Source organism: Capra hircus, chromosome 4 (assembly GCF_001704415.2).
Source record: "Capra hircus breed San Clemente chromosome 4, ASM170441v1, whole genome shotgun sequence".
Lineage (NCBI taxonomy): Eukaryota > Metazoa > Chordata > Mammalia > Artiodactyla > Bovidae > Capra > Capra hircus.
The window spans coordinates 16649091-16663772 of record NC_030811.1 but is presented as its reverse complement, the minus strand read 5'-3'; the positions used below and the strand labels follow the sequence as shown (position 1 = coordinate 16663772).

The 14682-nt window shown below is 45.2% G+C and overlaps 1 protein-coding gene across 1 annotated transcript in view; it reads right to left on the bottom strand.

Moving 5' to 3' along the window:
• Positions 1–14682, bottom strand: part of SLC37A3 (solute carrier family 37 member 3) — a 51075-nt gene that overhangs the window by 18316 nt on the left and 18077 nt on the right. Inside the window, exons 4-7 of the mRNA XM_018046868.1 lie at positions 9965–10057; positions 6743–6826; positions 4739–4884; positions 252–348 (exon numbers count right to left, since the gene is read on the bottom strand). Coding sequence (XP_017902357.1) covers positions 252–348; positions 4739–4884; positions 6743–6826; positions 9965–10057 — 420 coding nt within the window. The remainder of the gene's footprint in view (positions 1–251; positions 349–4738; positions 4885–6742; positions 6827–9964; positions 10058–14682) is intronic.

Genomic DNA, 14682 nt, shown 5'->3' with positions numbered 1-14682 from the left:
CTGCTCTTTATCTGTAACATGAGTTGCAAGTACTTTTCCCCACATGATTATATGTCTTTAGACTTAGGTGTTTTTCCATGACTAATTTTTTTTAATGTGTTTTAATTTACCATAAGCTTGTCCACTCTTAACACAAACCCTGCCCCTCCCAGACACAGCACTAGGTCATTTTAAATGGTCACAGGATTACTTCCTAAAAACAAAACATATATTTATATACTGAAGAAAAAGCTAGGAAAAAAAACACCTACCTCATAACCATACTGCAGAACAGAAGAAGCCAGACATGCGCCCAAAATATTGCCCACAGAGGCACAGGCACTCCAGAGACCAAAAACAACTCCTCGCCTAGGATGGGAACAGAGCAGAACAGAAGACAACACAATTAGGACGGGTTCTGTGTGCAGCTCAGGTACGGAATGGCCAAACAGTGCAGGCTCACATTACACAGACTCAATGTTCCATTGCAATGTGTTTTTTTTCAAAGTACACCCAAATGGCAAAACACTTAACTGGGTAGCTCTCTTCTTCTAAGATTTTATTATACTAAAGTTCAATTTGGGGCTCACGGAAAGACACTATTAAGAGAATTTAAAAAGACAAGCCCCATGGATTGGCAGAAACTATCTGGATACCACTTATCTGACAAAAGACTTGCTGCTGGGATATAGAAATCTCAGAATGCAATACTGTGAAAGATAAACAATGCAATAAAATTCTAAGGAGTGTTAAATCTATAATCATCTCAAATACAAAGTTTCTGAAAAGGGGGCCAAGATTTTAACAAATGCTTTACACACACACACACACACGTAAAATAAGATGCAAATAAGCACATGAATGGAGAAGGAAATGGTAACCCACTGCAGTATTCTTGCCTGGAAAATTCCACGGATAGAGGAGCCTGGCAGGCTACAGTCCATGGGGTAGCAAGAGTCAGACACCAGTTAGCAACTATGAAAAGATGCTCAGCATCATCAAACATCAGGGAGATGCAAATTAAAATCACAACAAGGTATCCCTACACACCTAACAGAAGAGCAAAGTCAAAACACACGGAGCATACCAAGTGCTGGCAAGGGTGCGCAGCACCTAGAACCCTTACACTCTGCTGGTAGGAATGTGAAGCGGTTCAACCACTTTAGAAGAAATCGCCAGTTTCTTAAAAAGACAAACATGCTCCTACCATAAGATCCAGCCATTCTACTCCCAGGTATTTATCCAAGGAAATGAAAGCACGTGTCCATACAAGGATTTGTGAACAAACAAGCACAGTGGCTTCAATAGTAAAAGCCAAAAACTAAAAACCTAGATGTTCACCAACAGCTGAACAGATAAACTGTGATACAATGGATGACTCCTTAGCCATAAAAAGGAATGAACTGTCGATGCAGACATGGATGAATCTCAACAATACTGTGCCGAATGGGAGAAGAGAGACATGAAAACATACTGCAGGGACTTTCCAGGTGGTCCGGAGGGGAAAACTGTGAGGTCCCAATGCAGGGGGTACCAGTTTGATCTCTGGTTCGGGAACTAAGATCCACATGCCATGAGGCACAGCCCAAAAAAATCAAAAACAAAAACGGAGAGGGAGACAACACTCTACAGTGGCACAACGTGCTCAGAAGCCACTTCCAGCTGTGCAGAGTGACCGCCAGCAGCTCATGGCCCGGACTCGACGCTCTCATCTGGAAAGCGCTGTGCTCCTCAAAGGCCTGGGTGCAGGGGCAGATTGACAGCAGGGGCCTGCACAGGCATTATCTACCAGGACTACCAGCCTCGATGCGCTCTAACAAACTATGACCCCAGGACTTCCCTGGCGGCCCAGTGTTTAAGACTCCCAGCTCACAATACAGGGGACACGGGTTCGATCCCTGATTGGGGAACTGAGATCCCGCATGCTATACGGCGAGGCATCAAAAAAACAATGACCCCTGACAGCGGAAGGAGAGATATGACTCACATGGTAACAGCTTTCCAGGCCAACGTCTTCAGTAGATCATTCAAATTTTTTCACTTGGAAATCAAATGATTTGAACTAGACAATCTCTATATTTTTATCAGGACGATAACACCCCAAGCCTTTAAAACACAAAACCTACCAAGAGGATCCTAGAGAGAAGAGCAAAGGTCAGGGTTTGAAGAACACGCTGATCAAAGACATTTCGGAAGAAACTGGCTGAAAACAGCTGTGACTGTAAGTTGTCACGGTTTTACCGGCACTTTGTGGTTTACTGCTACATTTCACAGGAAGAGTCACTCTGTGTCAAGTACAGCAGCATCAATTTCACTTAGTTGTTATTCGCTTAAAAACAGAATGCCTTACTTTCAAAAGTGAACTATAATTAATGGCTTTCTTGAATGTCCTGTTTGTCTTTGTGACTGAAAGAGAGAAATAATGAAGAGTTAAGAATGTCCAGTCACTGCTACCGAACACCCAGTGTCATCCAATTTGGAAAAGCTCAGATAAGGATTATCTCAAAATGATACATGTTCAAGTGATTATCTTGAAATAACAGCATTTCAGGTGGTTTTCCCTTTATTTCTCTTTGTTCATTTGAAATAGCTGGTTTCATGACAATAATCAAGTAGCCTTGGTATAATTTTCAAAAATCATGAATGGAAAGATGTTACCTTAAAAATCTTAATACAAATAAACAGCACACACACAGCATCCAAAAGAAAACTAAAGCATAAGAGGGGAGGGACTTCCCTGGCGGTCCAGGGGTTAAGAATCCACCTTGTAACACAGACGATGTGGGTTCAATCCATGTTTGGGGAACTAAGATCCCACATGCCGCAGAGCAACTAAGCCCGTGCACTTCAACTACTGAAGCCCACGCCCTCTGGAGCCCACACGCCACAACTAGGCCGTCCCTGCACTGAAAGGAAAGATCCCACAAGATGTGACAAAGATCCACGTGCTGCAAATAAGACCTGGTGTAGCTAATAAATAAATAAGGGTTTTAAAGTATCACTGGGGAATTAGCACCTCTGAAAATCAATTCTATTAACCCAGTGACAGCAGAATTGGAAAGAAACATAAGTCACTAGCACAGGGCTTTCCCTAGTGGTACAGTGGGTAAGAATCCACCTGCCAGTGTAGGGCACACGGGTTTAACCCCTGGTCCAGGAAGACTCCACATGCCGAGAAGCAAGTAAGCCCGTGCACCACAACCACTGAGCCCGCGCTCCAGAGCCGGAGAGCCTCGACTACTGAAGCTGTGCCCCGACAGCCTGGGCTCTGCAACTGCAGAAGCCACCGCAAGCAGCCCAGGGAACGCAGCTAGAGAAAGCCCACGTATAGCAACAAGGACCCGGTGTAAACAAAAATAAGTAACAGTATTAAAGAAAAGAAGAAATTACTAGCACACTGAACATAAACATTACTCCACAACAAATACAGATCATTATCGACAAGCACCATTACTCCCATTAGGAAACTGGGGAAGCTGGAAAACCGAGAGGAGCTGCCTAAAGCATGCGCTGATCACCACGGCAGGTGGGTAATACCTGCTGGGTACACCGGCCCCGACGTAAGAGAGTAAACAAAAAGACAGAGCTATCAATGAAATACATGTGCGCTTCACAACACATGAATATCTTACCCAGGACAAAAGCTAGAAATCCAGACTAACAGTCCCTGAAGGCAGAGAATCATAAATGATGATAAACAACAAAGGCAGAGCGTCACGAACGGTAATGAGAAACAAAGCCAAGTCTTTGGGAATCTCTACTTATTTTCCCTCCTGTAGGTTAAGTATGGGTCTTCCTGGGTGGCCCCGAAGATCCGTCAGCAGGTGCCCATCCATATGCCATGGCCCCCATCATACACACCACCTCACACACAACTGATAAGTACCAGAAGGTTTGGGGGGAAATGGCCAATTTAACTAAGGCCCCAAGTCTGGCATTCGTCATCTGCATCTTCTTAAAGCCTGCGTTCTGTGACTCTAGGCAAGTCCCAAGGACAACTTCTGAGCTCAGTTTCCTTATCTTTAATTTTAGAAGGTCACATTAGATCACCGAGTCTCAAAAACAGGGAAGGCAAAACCCACAGGAAGATACATGATGATATGGCATGCAAGATTTCTATTACTACAATGTGTTATCTGTGTTCTCTAAAGGAAAGATTTGAAAAAACAAAACTGAGATGTACTGCCTCAGCCACACTCAAAGTCTGACCACAGTCAGAACGGTGCTGTGAACGTGTCTCACGGGCCAGACCTTCGCTATAGAGTGCACACTGTCTCCAGTGTCCACTGATGTGAAACCTCCTGTCTCCGCTATCCTAAACTTCCTAAAGTAGAGGGAAGACATGGGTGGTGTTGAAAAGATCAAGTGATGGGCAGCTGGACACAGAGGGGTAAGGGGAGGGGGGAGGGGGGAGGGATGAACTGGGAGAACAGCACTGATGTATATACACTGCCAAGTACAAAGCTGGCAGCCAGTGGGAAGCTGCTGTCTGACACAGGGAGCTCAGCTCGGTGCACTGTGATGACCTAGAGAGGCAGTGCTGGGGTATGGGTGGGAGGGAGGGTCCAGAGGGAGGGGATATGCATACACATACAGCTGATTCACTTCACTGTAACACTGTAAAGCAATTATACTCCACAATAAAATTTTTAAATTAAAAAAAAAAAGAGATAGAAAGAATTGACACTGACAAATCTGACCAATCAGATATTGAAACTACGATCAAACAGAGAAATGAAAGAGGAAGAAAGTGGCATACCCAGCTTTCCCAAACCAGTTGCCCATAACAGCAACGACGCAGGGCCAGCCGGTGGACTGCAGCAGGCCGTTCAGGATCCACAAGCTACAGTACAGCCCCTTGTTGTAGAGATGCAGCCATTCCGTGAGAGTGCCAAAGACGAACACCTTAGGGCAGAAGGAAGAACAAGACGCATGTCACATCCACATGGACACCCCGACCCAAGACCCTCCGTGATAGACACATTCAATGTCTGAGAGACTCTGCAGAGACGCTCCAGGTGCCCTTGCTCAGAGCGGCCCTGAGCAAGACAAGCATCAAACCACCCCTGACCAGAGAGGCAGAGACGACAAACAGCATAAAACACAGCAAGGGCCATCCCTCCAGCTTGCATCTTCCACTCTAAAATACTGAGTCCCCACTGTGTGACCTCATCTTACATCTATTTCCCTTTCTTCTTGTTTATGGAGGACGGTAAAAAAGACTACTGGAGTGCACGTGTGTTGATTTCCACCAGAACATGTGTAAATTTCCAGGCACACTGTGGGGCCAGAAAGCACCAGCTATTTTTACTAACCGTGGCTACTCAGTGCATCAGCATAGCTTGCGACTGACTCAGTCATTCGGTGGCATGTATCAAGTGACTGCTTTTTTCCAGGCGTTCTGCTCGGGGTGGGCGTTTTATTTGTAGTCAATCTCCTTTGGGAATGTTTGGCGTGGGTTTAAAAATGGTGTACGTCTAATACGGTATGATTCCAGCTACATGACATTCTGCAATGAGGGAAACCATACGGAAAAATGGGCAGCAGGTGCCAGAGGCCGGGGACAGAAGGCAGGTGGCAGTTACACGACTATAGTCACTTATCAAAATTCAAAAACTGTGCACTGCAAAGGGGGAGTTTACGGACACACTTCAGCTTTTCTAAAAGTGTGCTTAAAAAAAAAGATAAAGAAAGAAAGAAAACATTGGGTTGGCCAAAAAGTTCATTTGGGTTTAGGGAAAAACCCTAAACCAGGTTTTAAAACAGTCTGTACATATATGTGGGTGAGCAGCTTATGAATAAAGTGCTTCAATCTCTGAAATATAAAGGAAAATAATTTTTTCCCCATACACCAATGGCAGACATTGAAAAACAATAGAGTCTAACTAAGCTCCATGCTTTTATTCAATCAACAAATGCTTGTGAACAAATACAGAAGATTCTAATATGGATCCTGCCCTCTAGAGCACTGAATACGCCAAGAACCATTCTAAACGCCCCCCACACAGTGACTCACAGGACCCTCACTGCAACCTTGGGTGCAGGTATTGAAAAGTGGAGCCTGAAGCATGGAGAAACCATAGCTGGAAGCTGCAAGGGAAGGCCTCAAAGCCTGTCAGTGCAGCCCTGCGGAGTCTATGGGCTCCACCACCCTGCTGAAGGCTCCTAGGGGCAACAAGGCTGACCTGAAACAAGCAGGCTGAGCAGCAGACAAAGGAAGTGCCTCCATGGAAAGTCAGGGACAGGGGCTCAGGACAGGGAGCGACAACTTCCAAGAGACGGGCGAATAAAGTCAGGCATGAGGAAACAAGGGTCATCTGGCCGGTGACTTGAAGGAGACGCTGAGTTAGACTATGAAGAGCAGCGCGGAGGACACTGAAGGCAGGAAGAAGAGCAGGAGCAATAGCAGTGAGGTAGAAAGGAGCAGATACAGGAGGGCCACGGAAGGCAGCCTGGTTTGGGAGAGCAGAGGGCTGACACGCAGGGCAGACAAGACTGCAGAAGAGAGCTGGGACCGGGTTCTCGAGAGCAATGGACGCCACTCGAGTTATGCTGTGACCTTTGTTGGTGACTGAGAATCAAGGAAGGGGTGTGATTAAAATCACACTCTCAAGATGTCCCTTAACCAAAAAGGCACCCAAGGAAGGGACCAGAAAACCGAAGATTCATTTTACTATTCTATTCTATAGACAGAAGTAGGGGGCTTGCTTGGATTCTAAAATTCCTGGCGAAGATAACAGTAACTGGAATGAAAACAACTTACCACTAATGCAGAAGAGCACATGCCAAAAGACAGAACCCATCGCAAGTTCAGCCGATCCCCGACGATGCCGCTGATGAAAAGGCCCTAGAAGAAAGCATTTCATTTTACAGTTCTGGGTAACAACACAGCCTGGAAAAAGTATGATACATTCCAAAGCAAAGCAAATGACGCAAACAAAACACAAAGATTAAACCTCACTCTTGTGCTCAGCCTAACCTCTGTATCAGTTTCACCAGTGTTTCAAGAAATGACAACTGCTTCTGCAACACTGTAAACATTGCATGCACCAAGACAGTGTAATTCAGTGCAAATTTTCCTCCTATCTGATCCCCCTAACTGCCTGAGACACCTAGGGGAAAAAAAGAATAATTATAATAAAACAAGCACACAAATATACTGCATCTTCTAAAACAGATGAACTCCAGCATCAGTATCTGCTTTTCCAGAGGGATTCATCTGAGCTATTTGCATTCTGAATGAAGATGTTACAACGTGTCCCACAGAACAGAAGCGACGGGGCCACATGCCCTGCCTGCTCATCTAACCCTTGGGCTTCATCACACCAGGAGGCAAGGAGCACAGGGAGGCACAGACGGTTAATTAGCTGAAGATAAGTACAAGTGTTCTGCCTTCTGCTTTCCTCCCACTGAGTGGTAGGAATTAAAAGGCTGAGCTCATGGCAGGACTTTCCGGGCTTCCCTGGTGGCTCAGACGATACATAATCCACCTGCCAGTGCAGGAGACCTGGGTTCGATCCCTGGGTTGGGAAGATCCCCTGGAGAAGGGAATGGCAACTCCACTCCAGTATTCTTGCCTGGAGAAGTCCATGGACAGAGAAGCCTAGCGGGCTACAGTCCATAGGGATGCAGAGAGTCAGACACAACTAAGCAACTAACACACACACACACACATGCACACACACAGCAGGAAGGCAGACCAACAAGCTAAGGGCAACACACTTCAGGTTTCTGCCACAAATATGTAAAATGAATAAATGTCTTAACTGAATACCTGAATTCAGATACAGGTGTTTCTAATGAAGTTGACTATATTATACATATAATAGATATATTGTGGCTCAGCTGGTAAAAAATCTGCCTGCAATACAGGACACCTGGATTCGATCCCTGGGTTAGGAAGTTTCCCCAGAAGGGAAAGGCTACCCACTCCAGTGTTCTGGATTCTGGCCTGGAGAATTCCATGGACTGTATAGGCCATGGGGTCACAAACAGTCAGACATGACTAAGCGACTTTCATACACACACACATAAGAGAAAATTTAGATGATAAACATCATAATAAATGTTTCTCCCTCATTACTGTCAACCTTTTGGCACCCACCAGAGTTAGAGAAGATTGTACCTTCTAAAGCTCCAATTTACAGGGTGTTATGCTATACACAGGGTTTTCCTGGTGGCTCAACAGTAAAACATCTACCTGCCACTACAAGAGATAAGGGCTCAATCCCTGAGTCAAGAAGATCCCCTGGAGTAGGAAATAGCAACCCACGCCAGTATTCTTGCCTGGAAAATTCCATGGGTGGAGGAGCCTGTCGGGGTACAGTCCATGGGGTCAACAAAGGAGTCAGGCACGACTGAGGGACTAAACAACAGCAACCTTATAGTAAAGGCAGAGAAGAAAATCTCTCAACTGTGCTTCACATTAGGGACCTAATTTACTCTGTGCTGCTCCACATGCCCAGACGATACCTGAAAGTTACAGAACGAAACGCAGTTCACTATAAAGAGCTATGATCCCTAATTTTTTTTATTTTGCCACACCACACAGTAGGTGGGATCTCAGCTCCATGACCAGGGATCAAACCCCATCCCCTGTACTAGAAGCACAGAGTCTTAAATGCTGGACGGCCAGAGAGGTCCAGATCATTGATTTTTTCATGGCACGTATCTTTTATCTCCTAAACCTATTTAATCCTATAGACAACTATATTTTAATCATCATAACACTCTAGATAAGGAAACGATCCGAAAAAAAGCTAAATTCCATTTTGATACTGAGTATCATAGCTACTTGCTAACACTGAGCCACCATGAGACCACAAGACTTCCTCTAATACTTCCTCAACGGCTGAAGGAGAAGCACCATTGGATGAGATTCTGTACCGAAAAGGCTGGGCTGAAGGATCCAACATCTGCTCCAACTGTGTGTGTCTGTAAGTTTCCTCTTCACAGAAGGGATGTTCTAACAATTACCCAAATAAGCATGTGGAGATGACGTGGGGACTTTCACCCAGTATTTCACATCACATGCACGGCTGCTGCTATTTAGCTGCTCAGTCATATCTGACTCTTGGTGACCCCATGGACTGTCAGGCTCCCCTGTCCATGGGATTTTCCAGACAAGAATACTGGAGTAGGTTGCCATTTCCTTCTCCAGGGGATCTTCCCCACCCAAGGACCGAACCCTCATCTCCTGCTTGATAGGCGGGTTCTTTACCACCAAGCCACCTCTGCAGCCACCAGACGTTCCTGATGACCAGTCAGAGACTCCGGCTGCCTGATTCCAGGACACTACCTCAGTCAGAGCTGGCCCGGTCACCCTCGTGTGGCTCTCCTGCTCCCTTCCAGCCTCCCCGCCCAATCCTTCGACTTCCCCAGCTGGAAATGCGGGAACTCCTCTCCTGAGGCCCAGCTCAGTCTTTGCACCTCATCAACTCTCCCTGTCCTCTCTTGCCTGTCCTCATCAACTCTCTTGATGATTTTCATCCAATCTTGAAAAAAATCATCTATATGCCAAGGGATCCGAAATCTCGACCTACACTCATCTCTCTGCTCTTCTCGAGGTCCTTCCTGGCCATCCTACCTACGGGACAAACTCACTCCCTGCCTGGTTCTACTCCACAGCACTTACCACCTTTGAACACACTCAGTCATGTCCTTCCTTATGGCATTGTATTACTGTTTGTCTCTTAGTTCCCAGTCAAGAACAGAAGCTTTTTAACGGTCGGGAGTTTTCCTGTGCTGCTCACTGATGAATTTCCCTCAACGAGAAAACTACAAGGCATACACTAAGCGCTCTCGAAATATCTGTCACATGGATGGACAGATGGATAGGTGGATGGACGGGAAGGACACAAAATATAAACTCCAGGGAAACTGAGCTCTCCTCAGTCAGCACATTCAAAATCCCTCACCAACTTGGTAAGATGTGAAGTCATTTACATCTTTCCTCAACAGAAAAGCTTAGTTTTCTAAAACTTACCACGGCATAGGAGAAGAGGAAAATGGTGTCCAACGTTCCAAGGAAAAGAGTGGCTTCCTCTGCACTGGGAAACAAATGGTTGCTGCTCCACATCTGCGGTCACACAACAAGAACCTGTTAAGACTCATTGGGCCAAAGCACCTTCTGGAACCACCTCCGCCCACCCTCACGGAAACCTGGGGAGGTTGAAAAGAGCAGATCAGCGCTCTGTACCTGAGGAAACCCCATGCGCACACAGGTCCATGAGGCCACAACGATTTGCACAGTAACACTAACATGCTCTCTGCTTCCTCCCTTTCAACTGTCCCACTGATGGTGCAGAAGCAGTGGCGGGTAAACGCCTGTGCCTGGGCATGGATGGAGGCAGCCACGCCAGACTGCACCGTTCAGCACTGCGCCTTCCACTGCCTCACAGGGCCCAAAGCGGCAGCTTCACTGAAGAAGGTCGTTGGCACATACTAGACGCTCAGTAGATATTTATCAAGCATTAAAAAGTATTAATCTTACTAAATCTGGCCCGAGTCCCCACTCCCCCTTTTTTTAAATAATCTGTGCCATTAAGTAGGAAATATGCATCTAGCACTCAGCACACCAAAGACAGACAGCTGTTTTGAGAAAACTGTGAGTTGCAGGCTGGAATGTCATTTTTCCTTGAAAGAGTGACTGACAGACAAAGGCTAGTTATTCAGATTTGGGTTTCTGGCAGATATTTCCTCCGAAAAAGAATGAAATGAGCCTGTCACTTCCAAGACCCATTCAAAGGACAAGACAGACAAATGGATCTTAATGTAAGAGAATAAAAAAGTTAATTAAGATAGTTTCAGATTCCACATTGTCACTAACCTTTAAGAAATTGCCTCTTGTCAAATTCTGGTACAGTATCAAAGACAAATATCCACAATTAACTAAAAAGGCTATTAAAATACTTCTCCTCTTTCCACTATGTATCTCTGGAAGCCAAACTCTCTTCATACCCTTCAAAGGATCCTGCTACAAGAGACTGAATTCAGAAGCAGACACGAAAATCCACTGTCTTCTATTAAGTCAGACAGGAGGAGATTTGCAAAAATGTAAGTCAGTGTCACTCTCCTTAGCAAGTGGTTCTTTTTGTTGTTTTGAAAAACTCGTTTTTCATGAAATGTTATTTATGTTATTAACATGTTATGGGTTATTTAGTTCATTTTTAAATAACTTAAAACCAATGTATTTTTAAAACGTCTCGGTTTTCATTCCTGAAACAGTAAGTTTCTATAAATACAAACTCATAGCTCTTTGGGATCTCCAGATCAGGGAGTTGTACTACATGGTTTCTCAGATAGGTTATTATAGGAAAGAAAATTTGGGGATCTCCCTGGTAGTCCAGTGTTAAGACTTCACCTTGCAATGCAGAGGGTAAGGATTCAACCCTTGGTCAGGGAGCTAAGACCCTATATAAGCAGGCTAAAAAGCCAAAACCTAAACCAGAAGCAATACTGTAACAAATTCAATGAAGACTTTAAAAGTGGCCCACTTCAAAAACAGAAAATCTTGTAAAACAGAAAACTTTCTGACTTCAGAATATTAAAAAGAGGGCCTTCCCCAGCAGCTCAGAGGTAAAGAATCTGTTTGCCAGTGTAGGAGACATGGGTTCAATCTGTGATCCAGGAAGACCCCACATGCCGTGTACCACAACTACTGAGTCTGTGCTCTACAGCCGGCGAGCCACAGCTACCGAGCCCACGTGCCGCAGCTGCTGAAGCCTGTGCGCCCAGAGCCCCAACGAGCTCTGCAACGAGAAGCCCCTGCAGTGAGAAGACCGTGCCCTGCAACTGCAGAGTAGCCTCTGCTCTCTCCAACTAAGGAAAATGCTAGCACAGAAGCAAAGACCTAGCACAGCCAAAAATAACATAACTCACTCAATACAATGATTTTTTTTTAAAAAAAAGAATATTAAAGAGAAAAACCATAAGCAGCAACTCTGAAAATACATCATCACTTCACAGAAAGAAAAATCCCCAAATTGTCAAGAGAATATATAAACTGTGATTATAGTCCAGTGACTCACTTCTGTGTGACTTGTACCATCTGTCTTGTTATTGATGCCTTAACACACACACTCTGCTTTCAGGAGCGGAAGAGAAACTCACAACTGAGACCCATCAGTACGTCAAGGTGACAACGTGGGGCCCTAAATACTTCCAACGAGAGTTGCCTCACCATCTTTCCCTCGAGCCACAAGCTCTGACTCCTGATCCCCTTCAGGCTCAACAGGACCCAGGATGAAGTCCTGTGGGGCACAAGCCAATGTGAGCCAGAGCTCACATCCGAGCAGCTGCTCCAGGTTTCAAGGGTTTTTTCTTCACTCTCATGAGAAGCCACCGAAAACTCCCTGCAGGTGTGGTTGTCACAAAAAGGACAGATTTTAAACAGCTTTTTTCTGCTTCACTGCCAGAATTCAGCTGAAGATACTAGTGACTGCCTCCTTCAAAAGTACAAATCCCAAAACTAAAAGAAAAAAAGCAGGATGAACAAAAAGATTCAGAAAACAGGATGAAAGAAAAAAGGCTGGTGAAGAAAGTGTACATCAATAATGCAGCTCCGATCAAGACAACTATACTAACAGGCGAGAAGATAACTGTCTTGAGGAAAACTGTGTGGGTCGCAAGTTCAAAGGTCATTTTTGCTTGTAAGAGGGATTGACAGATGAACTCCAGTTATTCAGATTTGTTTACCGGCAGCTATTTCCTTAAAAGAGAAGGAAATGAGCCTGAAATCACCGACAGAGTGACTCTGAGTTGCCAGTCTCACACGCTGGCCTGCACCTGCACAGCTGCCGGGTGGAGGGCCAGCCTTAGAGGCCTGAGCGGACGGAGGCTCTTCTTGCTCTTCTTGTGGGGGAGGGCCTGTACTGAGCTACAAGGATTGCTACGCGTTGGGACACTTCCTGGAAGCACGGAAGGTTGCGGTGTGGGCTTCCTAAGCGAGAATGTTTATTACAGAGTGACAGCTCTGCATGGGGTGGGGGAACTTCTGACATGAAAGAGCTTCCTGAAGCAGCGCACAGAGGATGAGCTGAAGCTGACACATGTTCAGGCTCTGGTACTGGGCGCCGTGAGAACCGGAGCTAAGAGCATCTGTGGTCAAGGTTGAGCTGGAATGCTGAGGACACCTTGAATTCTGCTTTAGACTGGAGAGAAGAAGTTTAGACTCTGCACGCTGGAAGGACTGTGCTGTCTGGAGTGGTAAGACTTTCTAATGTAATAGAAAAAAAAATTCTTGTATTAAAAAAAATTGTAAGTTTCAGTCAAGTTGTCCTCAAATATTAGGTTCAACCATTTCCTCTCCGTTATCTATAAACATAGATTTTATATTATGTTCTTTTACTATTTCCAATGTTTGCCCATGTCAGTGGGATCCATTACAAAGTCTCAAGGTACAGAGACTGTGCCTGCTTAACGTCTTTTGTAAAGCACCTAAGATAGCTATACATAAACATGACAGCTATAATAAGTACTTTTGAAGATACTATTTAGGGTACTTAAGAAACATTGAATAATATATATAAACAAAATGTTTTTTAGACTTTACACGTATTTCTGGTTCTAAGAATCTTTCCATTTTGGACGAGAAAGGAAGGCTCAGAGGGAAGCTAGAGTTAAGACAGTTATAGACACAGAAACACAGGAGGAGTGAAAGTAAATACTGCCCTAGCCACTCTGCTCCCAGTAGCAGCCTTTAGCAAAGAAAAAACCTGGATATTTAAGTCTAAAAGGGAATGGAAAGTTGGCACTGCTCTCCACCAGGGCAGGTACCGAAATACAAAGATCCCCAGATAAGTCGGAACCTGACTTCTACATAACCAATCCATCTGAACTCCTGAATCCACAGTTTTGAACAAATCAAAATTTGTTGTTGTTGTTCAATCGCTAAGTCATATCTAACACTTTGAACTCGGTGGACTGCAGCACATCAGGCTTCCCTGTCTTTCACTGTCACCCGGAGTTTCCTCAAACTCATGTCCACTGAGTTGGTGATACCATCCAACCATCTCATCCTCTGCCACCCTCTTCTCCTCCTGCCTGAAATCTTTCCCAGAATCAGGGTAGTTTCCCATGAAACCTATTTTAATATGCAGCAATTAGAATAAGTAAGTAAATAAATATCTTAGCAGGAAAGTTAATATAAGTTCAACATGCACCAACAAGGTGACCTGGTTACTGGCAGGAGTTGCACAGCAGACCTGATTCGTCTCCTTAAACAGATCTATCTGGCAAGGCTGGCCCCTGGAACCGTGGGACTTGGGACGGTTCCCATCATTCCCTGTGAAGAGTGGCTCCCTGTGCCTGCACTGCCTGTCCCAATAATACGGTTTGTGCTGAACATCTGCTTTTCTTATGGGAATGTGGGATTTTCATACATGCCAGGCAGAGGATGCCGGTATGACAAGCCCCAATAAAAATCCTGCCGCCAAGTCTCCAACGGGACTCCCTGGTAGACAATACCTCACCGGGGTGTCAGGACTTGTTGCTGGAAGAATTAAGCACATCTATGATGCAGACAGTCAGACATGACTGAGCGACTAAGTGAACACACACACGCACATACACGAGGGGCTCTTGGAATGTTTTGCCTGCTTTCCTCTAGACACACACACACACACACACATACACACGAGGGGCTCTTGGAAGGTTTTGCCTGCTTTCCTCTAGACACACACACACACACACACACACACACGA